We start from the raw sequence: 23,954 nt of genomic DNA, 5'->3' as shown, positions 1-23,954 counted from the left end.
TGCCAGCATGGAACAACACTGTATCTCTCTTGACAAAGTTATTCTCCACTGATCATGCATCATACACGATCTTATATAAACTAAATTGGGAGTGAGTACGTGATGCAATTTAGTCGCCAATATTTTGCCAAACAATTGCAATTTTATGTTTTAGGAACCTATTCAAACCTCGGTCCTGTCGGTCAGGAAGGGGGTGCTAAACATATTTAGGCTCTTACTTATAACCAATACAAATCTGGTTTTGCAGATGCAGCTTACAACTTCTAGTCTTCATATAAAAGCCCTATATTTAACTTGTCTAATGCCAAGGAATTGCGTTACCAGGGTGTAGTAATGACAAAATGTTCCCTATTGATTCACAAGTTATTTATTTCATCCATCCATGACATGCGCAATGTAGTATGGACGAAGAAGTACGGCAGTGTGGCTTCGAGAAAAGTGGCCCCTATCTTTAGGCAGGGACAGCCCTCCACTTCCCGAGGTCTACTCTTGGGAGATTGTAACAGGACTGGAGGGGATTCCTGAAAATATAACAGTGACTTAGCACATATGATCACATTTCTTTCAGCTCTCGTCTTCGTAACGTTGTGAAACGTGTTTAATTTGATTACTAGAAATGTGTGGGTTTCTTTATGATAACTATTTCTCATATTACCAAAACATGAATTGACAACGGAGCGATTACTTCTTTACTGGTTATCAAATATTATCATATTAATACATATGAAATGAATACAAGTACTTAAGCTTGATGAGATGGTGAGAGAATTATATATAAAGACTTAGGCATCGACATGCATTTGTCAAGGACAAACAACAAGGTCAGTATACGATGTGATGAATTGATTCTATTTATTGGCCATTATTATTTCAACAACTCAAATGAAGAAAAAGGTATCAAATGTTACTTCACAGAAGTCATTCTTTCTGGTTGCCTTACGTTATGAACTTAGAAAGCGCTGTGAAAAAAGCAGCAATTTGACGTCATATTACATCAAATGACCAGTAAGGGGGCAAGGTAGCCCAGTCGTCTATGCAGAATTGTTTCCCTTGGGCAGGCCAGAAACCTATGATTGTGGGTTCGTATCCTGGTTCGCCCCCATTATGTTTCTAGGGTTGTCAGCACCATTCCCGTGCTCGTGGGTTTCACCGAAGTGGTAAACGTCTGAGACCTGCATCACTTCGGGCTTTCCTCCCACATTAAGCTGACACGCCGTGATATGACTGGAATACTAGACTGTTAAAAGCGGCGTTAAACCCAACTCACTCACTCACTCACTCATATGACCAATCAGCTTTGAAAATTGCCGAAGAGCAAATATCGGGTTACATTCGTTGGTTTAACCTTTATGGGTAATGTCAAGAAATTAAACCATTGTCAGAAATATATTACCGACATAGAATAAAACCGTGGGAACAGTAGGGATGTTATTACTATTGCAATAGAAATGCTATATGTGTGTCCCTTTTTTTCAACAGAATTGCGAAAGTGCATGTAGATTTCCTCGCAATATTTGAAACGACTTCCAAATCTAACACGTCCACCATTTCTATGTTCAGTAGAATGCTTTGGACTTTTAGGAAGGACACTTCTCGTACTTTATAGTATCTCGGAATAATGGTACATCAATATGACATAAGCATAGTTGAACCATGATTGTCGCTCATCAGATATCTCACCAAAATATTGATGCTTTCCTGAAGGCATTTCTTTGAATCAGGAAGGTGTCCGTGTTGTCGCAAATGATTCTGGACAGGCTGGCCTGTCTGATCTCAGCCAGTTGGGCTGGGCATTGGATAGAAAAAGAGAATAATAGCATTTGTTGTTATCACTCAGTTCAAGGAACAACAAACCCTATGGCGCAAAAAAATGAAATAACTTTTTTATTTATTCTTTTGTAATAAATAAAAAGAAGTATGCATCAAGGCAAGCGTCATGCGTGAAACTTTGCAACACTCGCTTCTTTATGGACAGAAAAGATATTAATATTTGAAACATCCATTTGAACTCTTTTGATTAAATGTTAAATTCAATCAGGATTACACCATAACGAACCAGTTACTTCATTTGTTTGGTAATGAATAACATTGAGTGATTGTTTCAAAGAGACAGTATCTTGATCCTTGAGGTATGTTATCTGCTATACTTCCTTCAATAGTTGAGTATCTTCACAATGAGCAAGCTTAAATGTGGGTCAGTTTTGCAATACTTCTATCATGACAGTTGTACTTGGTATAATACTTTTGACAGGATGTTACTTTCAGAAACAATCCACACTGATATTATAGAGCTGCCATATTTATATTTTGAAATCATTAAAAGATTTCTTTCTTACATATAGGTATAGATGTTGATATTTGTTAAAAATTCATTATCCAAATACAATTGTCAGAATACTGTCCAACATACCTGTTGTGAAACCCGTCACCGGGTTATTCCGTTCGTACCAGAAACGGTCGCCTCTTTTTAATAACTCAAACTGTTTCCCGATGAGACAGGCAAATGTGGGTCCGACTAAACCACCTGGCATCGGTATCTCGGATATTCCTGCAGGAAAGATCTCAACATCATCCGGGCTCCTGCAAACGTAAATCAAGGCTTAAAAAACAATAAATAGAATTTGATACCTCATCCTGTCTTTTCTTATTATTATCATAAATTGCCATGCATGACAATGATACTACCCATGGGTGGTTCTTCAGATACAAACGACACAGATGATCATGGGTACAGTTGCCTTCAATTGCTAAGTGCTTAGAAAAAAGTCCTTCTTGTTTATGCTCTTTATTTTATAAAGTCAGACGTTTATTTAATACATATATTAATTACAAAATCAGATAAGGATTCATGGTAAGTATGGGTTTATGAAATTAAATAAAATAATACTCGCAGCAATCGTTACTATAATACAGTAATCGACATACAAGCCAGCATAGGCGCGGGCCAGCTCGTTCACTGCATCCTCAGTGTGATCGGAGAAGCCTCCGAGACCTCTCCTGAAGAAATAGGCCTTTGGAAGTCCACAGAACTCTCTCCAGGCGTTATACGACTGTGTGCCATGATCCCTCCCACGCTGGATGTTGAACGCTGCCAGATCAAAACTGTTTGTTGCGCTCTTGAACAACTCGTTGGTCAAGGAAGGAGTTATGAACCGGTCAAACCTGCCAGCAGTGTCGACAAGTTGGCCACGTAAAAATTCATGCACAGCATTTCCTTTGGAGTCCCTTATGATTTTGGTCTTGCCAAAAAGGTCACTCAATCTGTGAATGACGTTGACTGAATAATTCGGGCGACGTCGGCTGAAGAATGTACGTACAAGGGTATGTCCGAACCGAAAGGCAGCAGCACCAAAAACATTCCGAATACTGGGGTCGATAGATGGGTCATAGACATTGGCATACCCAGGTCCGGTTGAATCAATACCGTATATACTTCGCGTAAAAGGATCAAGAACGATGTTCAACCAATCGCTGTAGGTTATTTTCTGAGCCATTGCACCAACGATTTTCCTGCTTTCTTGAAAAAGTATCTCATCGCTCCAAAAAGGGTTGTACTTTTTAAGAGTCCTTGCAATTCGGTTGTGTTCCCTCATCAATAGGGTATGCATACTGGTTAGACCCATCTGTTCGTTCCTACGGGTATCACCTGAAGAAGGTAGCAGAGAATCAATCAGAAATCCCTGCAGTGCCAAAAACTGTTTGACACAATACTATTAACGCATAGTGAGTGATTAGTTATGTATGCTATATTTATATCACAAGAAATGTACATCCATGTAATGTATTTTCACTACAATTGACTAAACCTACTGTTTAACCTCTGAACCTGATGTACAACCCTTTGAAAGGAATAAAAAATGTCAACAACAACAACAACAACAAAAAACTTGTAAACAACTGAATCTAGACCAGACTGAATGAACTACATTCACTCAATGACCGACGGGATGCTGGGAACCTATTCTGCCCTGGAATCCACAGAAAGACGTATAGGATTAAATACCACCCATCGCCTGCATACTGACAAGCGGTGTATTGGCATGTGTGAAAACACGCACCTGCATCGAAGCACGGTGCATCGCAGACATCTTCATTCTCATTTGTTGGAAGTAGGTTGAAGTTTTCGAACTTGAGGAGGCCTGAAATATGGACATCAGTAATAGTATCATGACAGCGGCCGATAGGTATCATTTTGATGCATTGATGTGTATGTAAGAGTAAATAAAATGCCAGGTTTTTTTTCATGTCTTCATAATGTTTTTTTTATATTTATCATCTGAAACTGGCTCCCACAGGAAATATCGCTTGGGTGAGATCAAGCGACATCTCCATTTTAGATGTCGCTGCAATGAAATTGCATCACAATGCTTTGCAGACCATTGTGACGTCATCGGTAAACTGGACGTCACAATCAAATGACATCACCAATGGCTCTGTACTGAAGCTGGAAGCAGTACTTTTTTACACTTAAGACACTGCTCATTATTGTCTACAAACTGAAAAAGTTGGACAAATTGATGTTGAATAATTGTTGTTAGATGAAAAATAAAGTCTCACCCTCGTGTGATGTATCACAACCTATCAACAATCGTTGATATATTTTATATCAAAAGACACTCGGTGAGACTCTCTATATATTTCTATTATGTAAAATATAAAGTTTGATTTGTAACAAACAGCGTGCTAACTGACTTGGGGTCGTATTTGAACTGTATAAGGCTCAGTGAATAATCCCGAAAGGGCTCTTTTATTGATTTGTCCCCTTTATAATCGGGATAATGATTGAGTAGGGGACATAAACACCTTCAATAGTTCTAACATTTGCCAAGTCTCCTTTATTTTTAGTTCAGGTGGGTAAATCAGTCGAAGAGGATCATCGATATTCATGAAGCTTAAGTTACACTTCTCGGCCAAATTATCTTCTTTTGACTTTGCCAATCCAAGTAGAAATTCTTATTCATAATATGCATGAAGAAGCAGGTCAGCAAGAAGGAGAGCCCAATGGTGTCCATGGGGATACCTTCTTCTTACCTAAATGTCTTACACCCAAATTGTACATAGATGTTATCAATGAGGAAGTCCAGCATTTCACGTATCGTTTTCTTAGTAAAAATTAAAATGACATTTTTTACCTAAACCTTTGAAGATAGATATGTAGATAAAGATAAGTAAACTCCAGATCACAGGTATGGTGCCGACAAACCAAGAATCATAAGCCCGGCGAATTTGGGATTAGAACCAACCATTGTCAGTCTCCGTCACGACTAAGGGACCTGACTTGGAATATCAATAGGGCCATATGGAATCTGATTGTTCTCTGGCGTTGACGTTTTAATTTACACAACGCATTCCGGCGCTATAGACGACCAACACCACATGCAAACATTGATCAACTCGCTATCCTCATTGTACAGAACAAACAATAAACACGATCAAAGGTTTCGTCATAATGCGAGTAACATAGTTTTCCCCATTCGATGGATAAATATGCGAAGCCAATTTCTGGAAACTCGTTGATAATTGCCCTCGATAATAGTAAACTTGACTCTCCCAGCTAACCCCTCACGTCAATGCACAGTGAGTAACTACTTGATGGAAACAATTACCATCTATTCTCAGCCTGAGGTTATCACTCTCCTCCTTGCTCGATCCATACACATTAGACGAATCCACAAAGGCTGTGATTGCATTGATCTGTTCCACTGGAGCTGAAAACATCAACAAGTATATCAGAAATTTCTGTCTTGACATTAGTATGACAAGCACAAGGTATCTCACAAATGTCCAGCTTTATTGAATGATGGTTAAACTCACATGTCCATTTGTTTGTATAGCGTCACGCCTTCCCCACACTCAAAACAAAAAAACATGGGACAATTCATGCATGTATTGCTGTTCGAATCTGTGTTATACCTCTTAACTGTACAGGTGTCACCTCCATGTATATTACAGGGCTGGATTCCGTTGGAATTCCGCGTTACAGTGGATCTGGGATCCAGATTATGCTGGTCGTGACAGGCGACGAAATGGTTGACCACGTGTCACTGGCGTAGATCGTTAATCATGATATCAATGACTGGATTGTCTGGTCCAGTCACAATTATGTAAATTGTCGGCGTTATGTACTGGAATATTGGTGAGTGCGGCGTCAATCAACAAACAGACAATCCGAAGATGGAATTATAACTGATGCATATGATTTTTCATCAAAAGAGGGGATCGGCTGACAAATATTTACAGAGCCGAGCTAACTCGTGTATGTATCTAGAGTAGTGCTGTTCTTATGATCTGGGTGTTGAGGAGTCAAGAGCAGTGTTTTAAACGTGTGTTGTAAACTCACATAAATCTGAACGTTAAAACAAACATCCTAAATGTGAAAGCCCGGATTCAGTGTTTACCATTGGTGCACCGTAGATTGGGTACTTGTATGGACCTTGTAAAATTCAAACAGGTACGGCCAATGAAGATTGGATCATTCGGCGGTACCGGAATAGGGAAACAGGGACTCCTGAAAAAAAGGTGACAGATGGTGACCCGTATGCATGACCTTGGGAGGAAGGTGAAGGTGAAATGGGGTTTAACGTCGCGTCCAAGACTATTGCACTCATATAGCGACGTGCATGCACGTGTGTGTATGTGGCTGCTTGTACTGGTCTTTACTAACGCCGTATATAGTGCTAGCCCACTGAGATACCATGCCGCAGTTTAACATGAATACCCCATTCACAGTATACTGACTCCAAGCCGACCATTCATTGTTAAAGCCCCTTAATGCCGAGCGCCAAGGCAGGGTAATAACAAGTACCATTCTTGGGTATCGAACCCCGACCTTCTGCTCTCCGGGCGGACGCTCTACCCATAGACCACGGAGGCGGTCGATCCAGGAAAGATGACGGAGTTCTTTGATCATATTAACTAGTTAAAGAAATGTTTGAATTTAATCATATAGCTTTGACAATAACTTTCACTACAAAGTCATTCATTTGTTAATATTCACTTTCGTGTCATGCGAAAACGTTAAGAACATTGTTTGTCAGCATAAGGGTCAATGAATCTATATCAAATAATGAAAACGAGTGTTTATACATCATATATTTTCATGGGACGCATTATTGACAATTGATCAATAATTGTAAAAATAACAATAACTATGGACATCACTTATACCTACAAAACTACAATTCGATATTCTTTAAAAAACAGAAGGAACACATCTATTTAACTATAAATATGCTTTTTAGGATTCATATTTAAGAATTCAATATTTCATTGTTTTCTAGATATCCAAATACATTTTTTCTGTCGTGATGATAAAAATGAGATACTGACGGCAAAGAACTACCGAAGCCCCGCGCCCCTGCTGCAGCTGCTCCCTCCAGACAACAGTCGATTAACAGGGGCTTCTTGTTTGGACCTCATCACATGAAAAAAATTCAACAAACTGTTACCAACATGTAGGTTATTTTGTCTTATGAGACAAGGTTACATGACAGCGCCTCACTATAGGAGGGGTTGTGGGGTAGTTAAGTGTTTATAGCCTCCACTCGTCACTCCGTAGACCCGGGTTCGATTCCTCACAGGGGTACAATGTGTGAAGCCCGTTTTTAGTCTCCCACGCAGTGATATTGCAGGCATGTTGCTAAAGGCTGCGTTAAACCATTCTCACTCACTCACTCACTCACTAACTCCCTCACTCACTCATATTTTATTATTATGTTCTCACAGAGCTGCGCGTGTGTTACATAACCTGCCGGGCAAAGGAAGAATACATTTAAAAATTCGATTTGAGCCAAAAAGTACAGAAGCTATCAATGTCCGCTTGCAACAGTCGCGGAAACACTGCACACTGATAGTCTAAAGCACAACTATGGTACCCGTCTCAAATACATCACCATCGAATAACCATTTCTTGTTTCAGTGCCGTAGCAAGCCGGGGGGCAGGGGGGGGACAAGTGATACTTGTACAAATATTTTTTAGTTTACGATGCCCGAAAAGGCTGAAAATCGGCAAAATTGAGAGATACCCGACGGGATGCCAGACGATGATCTTTGAGCGTTGGCCATGGTTTTGACTTCGGGAAGACCCGGGTGGACACATCGGAAGAAAATAACTCGGAGTTATTTTCTTGCGGCGACCGGTTGTCCACACCCCTATCGGTAATGGATCTGTGACACAAATTTACAAAATCAACTAAAATGTGATACAGCACTTGCAGCAATTTCGACGGCGAACACGAACTATGATCGGCCGGGCACTGAGCGGGCTTCTTTTAAAGCGAGCAGACGACGGGTGGTGTTCATCCGGGGATCGACCGGTGCCCAGATAGGCACCGCACGATTTGGTTTACATCGGACGGGCACCGTCCGGGTCTCGGAAGATTACCGGCCTATTCCCGCCAGATGACCGGTCAGTCACTAAACGGTACAGGCCTACCTTTTTTTCCAAAATCCTTCGGACACCCTCTAACAACCGGCCGGTGGCATGAGGGTTATCTACCGATCAACTTTGGTTTCATGACTACTGCACCGATGTGTCACAGACGTGGGCAAAATTCTCTGGCACGCCTGGGCATCGGTAAAACCCACCAATGCCCCCACATCGTCCGGCGACCGTTGTATATGTGACTGACGCAGAATCATCTATTGCGGCGCCTGAGATCAAGGGGGTGTCATTGCTCCTTGTGCTGTACTTTGTTATTTTTGCGATTGCTTCAATTAACGACAGACCGCCTCTGTTGTGTAGTGGATAAAGCGTCTACCCGGAGAAAGGGAGGTCGGTGGTTCGATCCTAGGCCGCATCATACCAAAATGCTACTTCTTGCTACCCTTCCTGGTGCTCGGCTTTAGGGGATATAACACGGACTGGTCGGACTGGCTCGTTGTCTCAGTGGGCTAGCGCTTTGAAGTCCAGACTGATACAGGCGCGCATACGCACACGCACTCCTAATTAACGAAAAGTGAAACCATTTAAATGTTTGGTATTTTTATAAGTATTCCTATGGCCTTTGACAACAAACTTCGTCTCACATGAAACTAAAAAACCTTCTCGCTCGTTGGACGTTATGTAAACTAAATATCTCATTCACAAACCCTGGTACTCATTTATTAATGACTACAAACTCAAAGGGACCACTTATTTTAGTTCGTTGTAACCGTAGTTTGTTATAAACATATATTTAGCATATATACAGAAAATGGTTGGGACCAAAAAAACAGTTCGTTATATCCGCCTGTTTGTTATAAGCGTGTTCATTATAAACGTAGTTTACTGTACATCTATTAGCCTTTCCTCCCAGATAATCACACGTTTACTATGTCAGGTTCGCTACTTACGTGTTAGTATTGGCGCGTGGGTGATGTCGTGGTCGGTGATGTGCCCCCACTGCATGACCATGTGAGTGATGCCCTGGTACTTCGGGGTGTCTTCGGGATCAGCGGCACCGTGGACAATCAAACTGATGGAACGGGCGCTGGGGAGATCGGTTCCATTTACGCCCCGTGTTCGAGGAAGACTTATGCCTAATTGACGAAGGATGAACAATTCGAAAAGAACTTTGATGATGACTGACTTGGATGTACACAGACATTTACTGGATTAAACGAATGACAAATCCCACAGCAGAGCTTAAATTCAAAATAGATATATCAAATTACACAGTGATGCCCCTTGGGGGTAAAACGAAACTAACTGTGATAAAGTGGTTACAGTGTGCAGACAGATTGCGTGTCATGTTGTCTCAACGACTCGGGTTTTCTGATTCTGTCAAGAACCGGTGGGTCTGTTTCAGACTTGATCATTTAAAAGTCGTCCTAGAACAGCTTGATATTTTTTAATGAGGCGTTAACGACATACACTAACTCAGTGATATTGTCCGCAGCAGTCATGGGTAAAGTCAACTATTTGTATGTGGCATTCATGTGTGAGGGGGTCCAGGGCGTGAGAGTGTCAGGTTGTCTCATGCATTCGTCACCACTCGCCCCTTTCCGTTACCTGCAAGAAGACTCGTTCCCCTATCTATGAATGTTATCATTCGTCACCGCTCGCCCCTTTCCGTAACTTTCAAGAAGACTCGTCCCCCTCTCGATGAATGGTATGTGCGAAAATACGACAAAACAATCAGAATGCGCGTATGGTTTCAAGTTCCCTCAGAATCCTTCGGAAATTTCAAAGAATCCCTTAGAAATATTTTTGGATTTTACATGTCTTGCATCTAAAAATATACCCAAGACACAGTTAAATGTGTTCAGTCATTCTGTATAATTCGACCTGGTGTGCTTTAAATTGCATCTGAAATATATATGATATATGGGAAAATATATGTGAACCATTACGCAACGAGTTGACAATTGTTTTAGGTATGCCATTTGCGCTAAGTCGGAACCCGGTCGCAAAAATGGCCATGAGAGGGACACGAGTTTCTATTCGGCTTGTCCCGGAATAATACGAGTTTGTCACGAATGTGTCTCAAGGTGAGGGGTTGTCTGCAACCCTACTTTAGATTCAGGTGTGATAGTAAGTCCGTCTTTCACGCACCATCATCCAGCATGTATTCCTATAGTTCCAGTGCACCTGAGTTTCCCAGTGGCTGTCACACCAAAGCAGGCATACCGACACTATGTTATGAATCTATTCCATATACACTGCCGGGCAAAAGTAAGCATACACTTGAAACTGTATATGATTAAAAACGTTACAAGGCTGAAAACAGTCGCCGAAACACTGCAGACTTACGGCCAAGGAGTGAGTGAGTTGGGTTTTATATACGCCGCTTTTAACAGTATTCCAGTTATATCACGGCGTGTCAGCCTAATGTTGGAGGAAAGCCCGAAGCTATGCAGGTCTCAGACGTTTACCACTTCGGTGAAACCCACGAGCATGGGTATGGTGCTGACAAACCTGGAAACATAATCACGGCGAGTCGGGATACGAATCCACAATCATAGGTTCCTGGCGTGTCCAATCGTGGCGCTTTAGACGACTGGGCCACCCGTGCCCCCTTCACTGGTCATTTGATGTCATATGATGTCACATTGCTGCTTTGTTCATAGCGCTTTATAAGTTATAACGTGAGGCAACCAGAAAGACTGACTTCAGTGAAATGATATTTGATACGTTTTTCTTCATTTTAGTTTTTGAAACAATAATGGCACAGCGAATCGCGGCGCCTTAGACGACTCGGCCACCGTGCCCCCCTTAAGGCCAAAGACATAACTAGGATACCACATCAGCATCGAATAACCATGTCTTGTTTGTTTCATTTTTGCCACTATCAAACATGGCTATATGCTTTCTTTTGCCCGGTTTATGTACCTGTTTGTATTATAAGACGGTGAATGATTTCTAAGCATATGTTATCATAATATCGCTAAAGTGAGATGTAACATTTGATGTATCATCAGAGCTTTCATCAGTGTCGGAGTTGATAATTACCTGTTTACAGAATAGATTTTTTTTCTGACACAATTCATATACATCGTATGCAGATATTTCCGAAATCAAGTAAGGTCGGACATATCATTCTTGCCTGAAAGTTAGCTCGGGTTGATAATTACATTTTATGCTCACTGTAGTCCTTAGATGGTGAATGTAACATTTCATAAAAACAAAATTTGCTCACATAATCTATTCATTTTTATAGAGAGAGATTATGTGAGCCAATTTTGTTTTTATATATATACAAATTGAAGGAAGGTCGGTGGGTCACACTTTGCCCGGGGTTGTAATTTATTGATGGGGTTATTAAATAGCATAATTATAGTATTTATGCAAACTGTGGGAAAATTTGTGTCGAGAATACAAATTCGCCTACAGCTTGCATTAATATCGTTAATAAATGGGTCCGGGATGAAGGAGGCGGGACATGTCATCATGGAACGAGTGTGCGTCCGGGTTCATGATAAAAGCAGTCCTCATAGAATAATAGTTGCTGATACATTACACAGCTATATATAGATGGGCGTCACGGAAATAAGCTTTGTTCATCTGTTGATTTACGCCGCAAAAAGCAATATTCCAGCTATATGACGGCGGTCTGTAAAAGATCGAGTCTGGACCAGACAATGCAGTGATGGGCATCATGAGCACCGATCTACACAATTGAGATACGATGAGGCGCATCAACCAAGTCAGCTCGAGTGAACACCGATCACATTAGTCGCCTCTGTCGACAAGCATAGGTCCAATTCCAACCCGAATCTTCACGGGTTTTTTCGACAGTGTTAAAAAAAATTCTCAGAGATTTGGCATGCTTTTCCACAACGTAAACGTTACCTGGGAGAGATTATTAGGTTGCATATAAATGACTTTACTCAAAGCATTAATTACCTTGTAATAAACATGTCAAATCAAGATGTTTTTCAAACTACCAGTTCCTATGTTTCTTCTTACTTTATCATTGTAACAACCAATGGACACACGTCCTGAACGACGTGTTGACATCACTGTCATGTTGAATTTACCACAGATAATATATACATTACCCAAGTGTCAAATGAAACAAAAGAGCAATTGGAAACGTCTTCACTTCTAGTTTAAAATCTATGACAGTTTGTTTCTCCTGAATTAAGATCAGCAGATAACCTGAATATTCTGGAATCATTGTAAGACGACGTGTCAAAATTATTTGTTAATTTATACATATCTCACAAACGCCATTCTAACGATATGCCCTAAGTCCAAATATTCAACTTAAAATAGTGGCATAAATATTTACATAACACATGCTGTCTTCAGGTGGATCCAAATGTCCTCATTCCATTCCGAGTAAAAACACGTATATATTTCTAACCTACCGTCTTGGTAGACAGGAGGTAGAAAACGTCTCATTTGAGTTGGAGCCTTTCCCCATCTCGGGTTGGCCAAGTTGTTACAGACGCCGCTGGGAGTTCTGTAAGGGCTCCATACATCACATGGCGCCGTCACATTTATAGGCGCACATATGTTTTCCAGTTTGGAAAAAGCAGTTTTAGAAGACCTAGATCTGGATGTACAAAATATGGTGAGGTGAGGTGAAATGGGGTTTAACGTCGCGTCCAAGATTATAGCAGTTATATAGCGACACACATGCACGTCCGGACTGATGCCGATTTATAGTGCTAGCTCACTGAGATACCATGCCGCAGTGTAACATGAATACCCCACTCAGACACAGTATACTGACTCCTAGCCGACCAGTCCTTGTTTTTGCCCATTAATGCCGAGCGCCAGACAGGGTTACCATCTTTTAACGTCTTTTGGTATGACCCGGACGGGGATAGACGATGGAGGCGGTCTTCAAAATATGGCATCAACATATATGTAATCGTTGACCGGTCGGATTTACTTCGAGATATACTACAGCTCGACATACACAATGTAGACTGAATTTTGGACGGAATATCTGCAGTATACGTATTTACTGTATGTTTTGGGAGAAAGTTGTAAGCTCAACAAGTAATAATATAAAACATCTTTCCTGACCGAAAGTAGAGATACTTGCCTCAACAAACAGGAGCTATATCACTACACACAGCCAACAGTTTTGTCAATGAAACTGATTCTTATCAATAAGCCACTGACAAGTAATAACATACCTGGATAAAATACCAATTTGAAATTTTACCACATAACCCATATTGGCAAAAAAGGGAGGTTCGTTTGTTTATTGTTTAATGCCGAGCTCAGCAATATTCTACTATGTATATATATGACGGCGGTTTGTTAATTATCGAGTCTCGATAATCATGTGATTGACATCAAGAGCATCGATCTACGCAATTTGGACACAAAAACATGCATCAACCAAGCGAGTCTGACCACCCGATCCCGTTTGTCGCCTCTTACGACAAGCATAGTCGCTTTTTGCTGGCTGATGACCTCAAACCGGATCTTCACGGGTCAGGCAGAAGAGTTGGTATCTGTCAACATTGTAATACTCAAACAATATTGCTAAACTCCCCATGTTTTTCAATGATAGACAGATCTAAGCCATCTTTTACGTTCGTTCTTTGGCACACATTTCTTCTGAAAATGGAAACGGTTTTGTCGATTTTATTTAAAACATATTATGAAATGGTTTAGATTCACTACCAAACTGTATGGAGGAATAGATGTCTTACGTTTGGGTGCTTGCAGCAAGGAAGGATATTCCTATCTCGACAGTTGTATCCCGCCCCCCAGTAAAGGCAGCGGCTTGGCGGACGGTGAGGTCCGCTTGTCCGTCAACTGAAAGGTAATACAACCATGATAAACAAGCACTCTATATCAAAACAAGGCTAATGTCACGGAGTAGAAATGTGCGAGCACGGGGGTACAGTTGGTCCTGGAAAACGAGGATCAAAATCAGGACGAAGCTGGGATTTGAACTAACGATAACCACGTCCTTGCACGCCGAAGGGAGACAACTCCGCACAACGAATTTCAGTGCCTAAGACTACTTACACAAGAGATTGAAAAAGCAACACGTGAAATGTGTACTTTGTCCTTCAATTCACTGTGAACCCCTCGTTTACTCGAAGTCTTCGGGACTATCGAACATATTCGATAAAGCGAGGGTTTTCTCGGCTTCGTATTTAAAGATGAATTCTGAATTTATCCAAGTATATCTTTACAATCACTGATAAACTCAAATTATATACTGAACAACAAAAGTTCTTGTGACATTGAATAAGATTTAATGCAAAGTTATGTTTTTTACCAAATCTGAAACAATTTCGGTTTGCAACAGATAAAAGACTCCTGTAAGTGTTCAAATGGTTTAATTTGCCATAGTGACTTCGGAAAAAGCGTGATTTCATGAAAAACATGAACACGCCAAAAATCAATAGCGTGTGTGTCCACCGCTGGTTGCGATGCAAGCAACACATCTTCGTCTCATGGAATGGACCAGGCGTCGCACAAAGTCCTGTGGGATATCTGTCCATATCTGCTTTAGCATGTTTCGAAGTTCCTGGAGTGTCTGTGGAACACGTAGTTGACGTCGAAGGCGCCGATCCATCTCATCCCACATGTGCTCGATTGGTGAGAGATCAGGGGTGGGAGCCGGCCAGGGGATGACATTCACGTTGGTTTGTTGAAGAGATTCCTGAACAAGTCGAGCAATATGAACAACAGGGCCGATGATCTCGTCGCGGTAGCGCTGTCCATTGAGATTTCCCTCTATCGCTATCAAACGGGTCCTCTGTCTTGCTGTAATCCCACCCCATACCATAACGCTGCCGCCCCCGAACCGATCTTCTTCCATGACACAATGATTGACGTAACGTTCACCTCGACGTCGGTACACTCGAATCCGTCCATCGCTGTGGCTGAGGTGAAAACGGGACTCGTCAGTGAATAGAACTTGTCCCCACTGCATGGCCGTCCAGCGCAGACGCTGTCTGTACCACTGTAGACGTGCTTGACGGTGGTTTCCTGCCAAAATTGGACGTCTGGCGGGTCTTCTGGCGAAGATATTCGTCGAAGGCCAGGGATGCTTCTTGCACTGTTGCTGGCTGGAATCGATTTCGTAGGTGTGTTGTTCGAATCCAGTTGTCTTGTCGATTATTGGTTATGCGTGGCCTGCCACTCCGAGGATGATCTCAGACTGCATTCGTCTGTTTCCAACGATGCCATGAACACCAAATGGTGTTTCTGTGGACGTTAAATTGTCTTGCAACATCACGTTGACTCGATCCTGCTTCAAGCATACCAATGGCTCACAGACGCTCATTTTCGGACAGGCGAGCCATTTCGTAATGCTGAATAATTGCGGGGTTTTTTTCTGAGTGGTTGTTGTCAGCACGATGCTAAACAATGCATATGGAATCCCGTTAACGCACATGTTTTTATACCCATTCTTGGGTAGTGAAATGCATGGAGCTTGCATAAAGGTCAACTTTTGCATGGAATGCATGCTTTTCTGTAGCAGTTGCGTTTTTGTGACTTGATTCCATACATGTACTACAATATTGAAAACCAAACTTTACTTGTTTGAAAATTACACTAAAATATTGGTGTCACAGGAACTTTTGTTGTTGAGTGCACTATTCTGATTATTGCAAGAATGCTCTCATCCGGTTGAGAAATGAAGCTCATTTCTTCTGATATAATAATGGTCTACTTCTCGCATAGAAACTTTAGACATTGGAAAATGTGGCTGCTCCGAAACAAGGTGTCATGTGGGCCACTTACCATTAGGAGGTTGTGATGTCACAAATACAAAACCGGAAGTCAACACCCAGAGGGCCCATCTCCCGGCGGAAGTCATCATATCTGCTATTTACAAAAACAATCAATAGCCAAGTTATAGTTTAGCGAAACGTCCTGAGAATCCAAGTATTTATACATTGACCAGATAAGACATTATAAGTTTCACATGCGAAAATATAACTTATGATAATGAGTTTGCCTTAGCAGTACTCGGTTACGTCACGGTATGGCAGCTTGCTGGGGGCGAAACGCCCGAAGTATGCAAGTGTTGGTCGTTTACCACTTTACTACGATCACGGGTATTGGTTTGACAAACTTCGAAACGCAATCATGGATCAGGGTGAATCTGTTATTCGAACCCATGATCAGGTTTCTGGCATACCTAAAGGATGGAACTCTAGTGTTTCCAGCACCTTAGACGACAGGGCATCCCGTGTCCCCAAAAAGATAAGGGTTATTTTTAGATCACATCAGTTGCAAAACTCAAAAGAAGAGCCTTCATGAGCATGCGCATGAGCCATTTTCTCCACGAAAATCGAAAGTTGATTTCCAAACAAAACACTTAAAAAAACTCCCATTGTATTAAAGGTAAACAGTATGAGTGAGCGGGTTTGGGTTTAACACCGCTTTTAACACTATTCCAGTTATATCGCGACGTGTCAGCTTAATGTGGGAGGGAAGCCCGAAGAGATGCAGGTCTCAGACGTTTACCACTTCGGTGAAACCCACGGGCACGGGTATGGTGCTGACAAACCTAGAAACATAATCGGGGCGAACCGGGATTCGAACCCCTAATAGATGTAATAGGTTTCTGGCGTGCCCAAGGGACGCAACCCTCACAGCGAATCGCGGCGCCTTAGAAGAGTGGGCCAACCGTGCCCCCCTATAATAGCATGAAGATTTTGTCAATATATTTAACAATTATGAAGTGCGTTCTTTATATTGCTTTGAAGCATTTGGCCAAACCAAAAATAGACACCACCCAATCAGAAAAAGACCCCTGCATGTTCCTAAATTTAAAAACAAGGGAATTGATGCTTTAAACGTAAGTAACATTCTCGGGGGGAAATTAGTGTTCCCTACATTTTTCACAATATTTCAAATTTCAGAAAGCAGCAACAGTTCCATTTTCCTATGCGAGCATTACTTCGTTCAGGAAGTTGAATTTAAGCTTCAGGTATATCGATAATATGATATCGTTTCAAATATTAATGGTCATTTATCCAATTCCCTTCAACTGATTTATCCACTGACCTAAACATAAAGAGATCAATCACCTGTTGCATGTTTGGATCTATGCACGAAGAGTCAGACTGACAAAACACAAGAATATATGGCAGAATAATGGCTTCAACTTTCAAGTAGTCAAATTTCCCTTTTATGTGGAGCAATATTCCAGCAGCTCCTGTGATTGGTGTCTACATTCATTTATCATCCAAAACTGCATCCCACAGGAGATATCGCTTGGTTGAGATCAAGCGACATCTCCATTTTAGATATCGCTGCAATGAAATTGCCTCACAACGCTTAGCAGACCATTGTGACGTCATTGGTTACCTGAACGTCACAATCAAATGACATCACTAATGGCTCTGCTACTGAAGCTGTTAGCAGTACTTTTTACACTTAAGACACTGCTGATTACTGTCTACAAACTGAAAAAGTTGAAAGAATGATGTTGGATGATAAATAAAATCTCACCCTCGTGTCTTTTGATATCAAATATATCAACACAAATTGAAAAAGTGGAAAAAATCCTCGGCAAGCCTCAGAGTTTTTTCCACTTTTTCAACTTGTGTTGATATATTTGATATCAAAAGACACACGGGTGCGATTATGTATATGACAACATTTCAAGTTGTCAGGTACCACAAAGCATAATCTTTCTGCGAGGATTTCAAGAGTCTCATACGACTCTTGAACAAAACATGTTTGATCATGGTTCTAACTTTCATGGCCTTGGTTTTATGGAAGACATATCCCATGCAATTCCATATTTTGATGTATACCCTCACGCGCGATATGCATGCCAATACAAAGAATAAGCAAGTGAACTTCTTAAATAGCCATGCGTTGTTTTGAAGTAAAAATATGTTTCGGTTATACATCAACCTCAAAGTGTAAACTGCCGGACAAAAGAAAGTGTCCACTTGTAATTGACCAACGAAATAACATATTTTAATGAAACATTACTAGGCTGACAATAGTCGCCCAGACACAGCAAACTTACGGTCCAAAACAAAACTATTATACCCGATAACATTTCGTATTCATTTTCAGCAACCAAACATGGGTGTATACTTTCTTTTGTCTAGTTGTATATTTCAAGTAGGATTTTAGACTAACGAGACTTACCCTAACGTGCACACCAGACAGGTATCTTTATGGACGAGTTGTCTAGTTGAGTGGCGGGACGATTGTTATGTTAACCAGTAATGAATGACGTCCTCATAAATTTTTGTTCTACTTCCCGTTGTATACAACGTCAGTCTTCAATCATTTAATGTCACTGTTTACTTTTAACAAAAAAAATTAAATAACTTCGACTTCTTCAAACCAAACAAGGGAAGGTCTAAGGCGCCGCAATTCGCTGTGCAGACTCGCGTCCTTTGGGCACGCCAGAAACCTATGATCGTGGGTTCGAATTCCGTTTCGCCCCAATTGTGTTTCTAGGTTTTTCAGCACCATACCCGTGCTCGTGGATTTCACCAAAGTGGTAAAGGTCTGAGACCTGCATCACTCCGGGCTTTCCTCCCACATTAAGCTAACACGCCATGATATAACTTGAATAATGTTAAAAGCGGCGTTAAACCTCACACACTCACTCACTCACTCGCTCTCTTTAGTGGGTATAGGACTCTCTGATGCACTCTAAGCACGAATTCTCAGTCCGTGAAAGCGACGTTTGATCAAATTTAAATTAATAACTATACATTTATATCGATTGTGTGCCCTGATTGTTTCGTCCCGACTGTCTTGTCTCGATTGTTTCATATTTTATAATTCATGACACAATTAGACATCATGTTAGAGTAAATACTCCGGAAAAAGTCATACTTGAAAAGGGTATATATAATAATATACCATGGAAAGATATTCTCTGTTTAGAAGGGCGGCTGAGTGGCCTAGTGGTTATAGTGTTCGCTCGTCATGCTGATTTCCCACATCGGTACAACCATTTCTTGTGTCCCCAGCCGTGATATTGTCGGAATTTTGCTAAAAGGGAGTAAAACCACTCTCACTCTTTGGAATGTTATGTTAAAGTTGACAATGGGTAAGTAAGAGAACTGTAATAAATCGGATATATTCAAGACATGCTTGCGCTGAAGTGGCCTGTCGTTTCTTTTATTCAGAAATGGGTTGAGATCTCTCTATTTTTTTTAATAAATGAAATGTATATATTTTAAAATATTAGCATACACCATGTTCGTAACTCAATGAGTCAACGGCAAAACACATGCTTGCTGTATAGACACGACACAACATGAAACAAGCCCAAAGAACGTCGTGAAAACCCCAGAGGCTAACAGCTGATGGCGATCGTGCTGAGTGAACTTTTTATGAAGACATGTCAGTCTGTATAGTCCTGTTCTTTGGTGTGTTCGAGAAGATTATGCATTATTAAACAATAGATTAGTCTATATTATTAATTGAGGGACACATCGGGACCGAGGGGAAATTTCGGATTAAACACGGCTGAAATGATGCACTCACTTAATATGTAATCCAGCCCATAAATTAAAGAAACAATGAAGGACTAGAGGACAGATAGATTGGTTTATTCAAAAGACCGGGACAATCAGTCCCTTATCCTAATACAACATAATATTGGTATAATGACTGAGTATGACTCGAGGCCGAACAATATACATCTGATTATGGTATATTAATGACCTAATATTTAATATTTTTACGGATTAACCTTCGTGTTGACTACACAGAGTGGATTGCTCAAACCAGTGTCGGACTGACTCTTCTGCAACCCATGCTTGCCGTACAAGGCGACAAAGCTTGTAAGAGGTGACTAATGGGATCGGGTGGTCGGGCTCGCTGACTTGCATGTCATCGTATGCCTATTGCGTGGATCGATGCTCATGATGTCCATCACTGGATCGTTTAATCCAGACGCGATTATTTACTGATCGCCGTCTTATAGTTGGAATATTGCTGAATACGGCGTTAAATAACAAACATTCAATCAATCAATCAGCGTCGGACGTCCGAATAGACACATGTGGGAGTTGTTTTATATGATAATGATAGGATCTGTGTCGGTATTCAAATTTTTGTGGAATGAAACTTGATGTCGGATTTAACAGATGTCGGATTACACAGAGTCTACTATACTTGATATGTTCATAATTGGATAATTGATCTTAATCGTCTATATTAACATTTGTGTAGATACTTTACATTCGAACAATTTGTAAAAGATATATTATAGGTGATACAAATAAAAGTGACTAAAAAGTTTCCATAACCGAAAGAAATGTCAGCTGGAAAAAGAGTTCATTATTCTATATATTATCCATGGTCCTTTTTCTGGGAAAATATACATATGTTGGTTTCTCGAGTGGTGACATAAGCCCAGTCAATCAGTTGTTGAAATGACGCAACATGAAACTGCGTGTGACGTCATGAACAATGGTGACGTCATATTTATGTATTTGCGACAATGTATTGCTGTGATATCATGTTGCTATGGGACGCTTCGCAAACAACGAAAAAAATAAACAATTGGCATGAACTAGCCAATCGAAAAGAAGCAACAACAAAAATGATATGTGACAATAACCAAAATAAGTGCGGCCATATCCTTAACTCAATGTGAATAATTCTCCCCCACCATCATCGGATGTCATGCCATGGATTACTCCATGACGTCAACATCCGCACACACTCTATCACGTCACTTACCGGACTTAACACTTGATGAGGAAATGTCAGCATGTAACACAACATGAAGTACATCCAATCACTCAGTGTCATACCATACTTCACAAACAAAGGGGTTCTATTTGTTATATGAACGCGGAAAGGAATGACATTCTTTAACGTATATTTTTCATTATGTATTTTTGTACAGGAATTAGCATCGGAGGACTTTGAGGATCCCACAAACACACAAACACACACACACACACACACACACACACACACACACACACACACACACACACACACACACACACACACACACACACATTTTCATGAGTGTGTGTGTGCATGTGCGTGTATAAATGCGAATGCGTTTATTCCGTAAAGGGGCCACCGGCCCATTATACAAGGTACATTGGATTAGTCAGTTCACATGTACAGAGAACGCTGATTATTACATCAGGGAACCGATTCACAAAAGCGCCCGCGAGCCACGAACAAGTAGTCAACACTCATCGGAGTGCTGAGAAGGATGCACAAAAGGTTACTAAGGCCGTTTATAACCCACAAACGCCCCGTGGATCGGGTCCCAACACATGTTACACGCACTGGCAACAACCAGTCTCATATTGTTACAGTGGCATAGTACTACATAACAGGCACATCTTTAAGAAGAGTGTTCCTTTTCTTGAGAGCGAGAAATACATACTTTGCAAATCTTCTTATAACATAGAGGTTGCAGCTATATAATTGTGTTAGTTTATCCAGAGTTGGACTTATGCAATAATATATAGGAAGTACCTGTTCCCTTAAATTCGAATAGAATGGACACTGGAGACAAAAGTGGAATTCAGTTACTATATATGGCACAATAAAAAAAACGGACAAAGACGTTCTGCCTACCTGCCTCTACCAATAGATTATATGTTTAGATTAGCCAAACCTCACAAGTGTTGTTTGATAGATGGCTATATCAATACAATTAGTCAGATGTTCATAATTAAAATTTTCCTTGACAGAGCAAAAATATTCGAGCTTAAAATAACATTCTAAATTATTATTCCATGTTTGTTGGCTGATATCTTTACATCTTTGCTTAAAACACAATAGAAAATGCATTTTTATTTCCAACACCTTGCTGTAACCAAACTTCCCCAAAGCCATATGTATATAACAAAGATTTTACATTAGTAGCCCAACAAGCTTTACCATTTTCTCCCCTTCTATACTGAACATCATAAGAACCTTTCATGATAACATTAACCTGTTGTGACAATGAACTTAACCAGAATTTTATAATTTTTATGGAATGCAAAACCTTGACTGATGTTCTATTCACAATACATATTGCAGTTATGTTAGGGTTGTTTCTATTCAAGCTCAGAACTTGTTTACAGAAACGATCGTGTACATTTTCAATATCGGGTGAAGGATGAAATCCCCAAACCTCTGCTTCATAATTTAAAATTGGCAATACATTTATATCAAAAATATGAAAACAGACACGAGCTGGGATTGTCGAGAATTTTCCCAGTGTTGATTGTAGTATTCGAACTTCTTTCCATGCCTGTTGTGCCAAAGTCTTTTGAGTAAGATACCAAGAACCAGAGGACGATTACTGCACACCTAGATATTTATAACTAGGGACTATGTCAATGACAGAATCTCCAATCCTAAACTTTTCATAGGATCTAAGTTTGCCTCCATTCCTGAATACAATCACTTTCCTTTCTTGAGTATCAATAGTCAATTTCCATTTATCACAATATAAAGAAAGTTGGTCAAGACGTTTCTGAAGGCCATTAGCTGTTACATCTAACAAGATAATGTCATCTGCAAACAATAGAATAAATAATTCCAAAGGACTTACAGTTACACCATGAGCTCCCTCACAATTCAAAAATTCCACAATATCATTGATGAAGCATGAAAACAAAAAAGGCGACTGTTGGCATCCCTGTCTAACACCAGAGTAGCACTCGAAGAACTGTGTATATCCACCTTCTAGAGAAATGCAGGACTTTACAGATCTATATATATTACGAATTAATCTAAACATTCGACCATTAATACCTCCTTTCCACAATTTGAAGAGTAAGCTATTCCTATACACAGAGTCGAACGCTCCTTTCAAATCTATAAAGGCACCATACATCCTGCCGCGTTTTAGAGACAGATATTTATCTAATAAAGTATTTACAATAAAGATATTGTCGGAAGTTTGGAATCCCTTTCTAAAACCTGCTTGCTCGTTAGGTATAAAATGTTTAGGAGCAGACCACTGTGTAAGTCTGTTACAAACCATTTTTGCCTGCTACTTCTAAAAGTGTAATAGGTCTATAGTTAGAGGGATAATTTGGGTTATCTTTCTTAAAAATAGGAAGTATAACGCCAGAAGACCACTGATCTGGATAAGAGCCACTTATGAATACTGCATTAAATAATTGTAATAACATGTCCAGACATTTAGGTGGGGCCTTCTTAAGGAAATCCACAGGTATCCCACTATAACCTGGAGCTTTGCCACACTTCATACCTTCAAGACTTTGTACCAATTCCTCTAGAGTAATAACAGTGTCTAGCTCACTTTCGGGAATAACTGTATTTTCTATCAACTCATCACCAATGGAGTTGACAAAGTCATGTACAAATTTATAAAACTCAACAACATGTGCGTGTATATGTATGTATAGTCTGGAAGTTAATTTAAGGTACCGACGTTTACTTCAATATCTGAAAAACTATTGGACCTACTCCAGTCAAAGTTGGTATGAGATTATTAAACAGTCATACATAACTGGATATTACATTTGAAATCAATCGGTGCATGAATAAAAAATCTGTATATTTAGCTATCACTATATTTCATCAACAACCAGACCTGGTCGTCACGGGTGGAACGAGCATT

The 23,954-nt window shown here is 40.4% G+C and overlaps 1 protein-coding gene across 1 annotated transcript; it reads right to left on the bottom strand.

Moving 5' to 3' along the window:
- Positions 1-451: 451 nt before the first annotated feature.
- LOC139453339 (salivary peroxidase/catechol oxidase-like) lies at positions 452-16,229 on the bottom strand. Its single transcript, XM_071235010.1, has 12 exons — positions 16,151-16,229; positions 14,098-14,203; positions 12,793-12,980; positions 9,334-9,519; positions 7,330-7,414; positions 6,399-6,508; positions 5,607-5,708; positions 4,059-4,139; positions 2,926-3,646; positions 2,411-2,580; positions 1,681-1,786; positions 452-521 (listed from the first exon to the last, which is right to left on the bottom strand). The coding sequence occupies exons 1-12, from the start codon at positions 16,227-16,229 to the stop codon at positions 452-454; spliced, it is 2,004 nt and encodes a 667-aa protein (XP_071091111.1).
- Between the last annotated feature and the right edge of the window lie 7,725 nt (positions 16,230-23,954).

This window comes from Haliotis cracherodii, unplaced genomic scaffold, assembly GCF_022045235.1.
Source record: "Haliotis cracherodii isolate W230 unplaced genomic scaffold, xgHalCrac1.p SCAF_9, whole genome shotgun sequence".
Taxonomy (NCBI): Eukaryota; Metazoa; Mollusca; class Gastropoda; order Lepetellida; family Haliotidae; genus Haliotis; species Haliotis cracherodii.
This window is presented reverse-complemented; position numbering and strand designations above follow the sequence as displayed.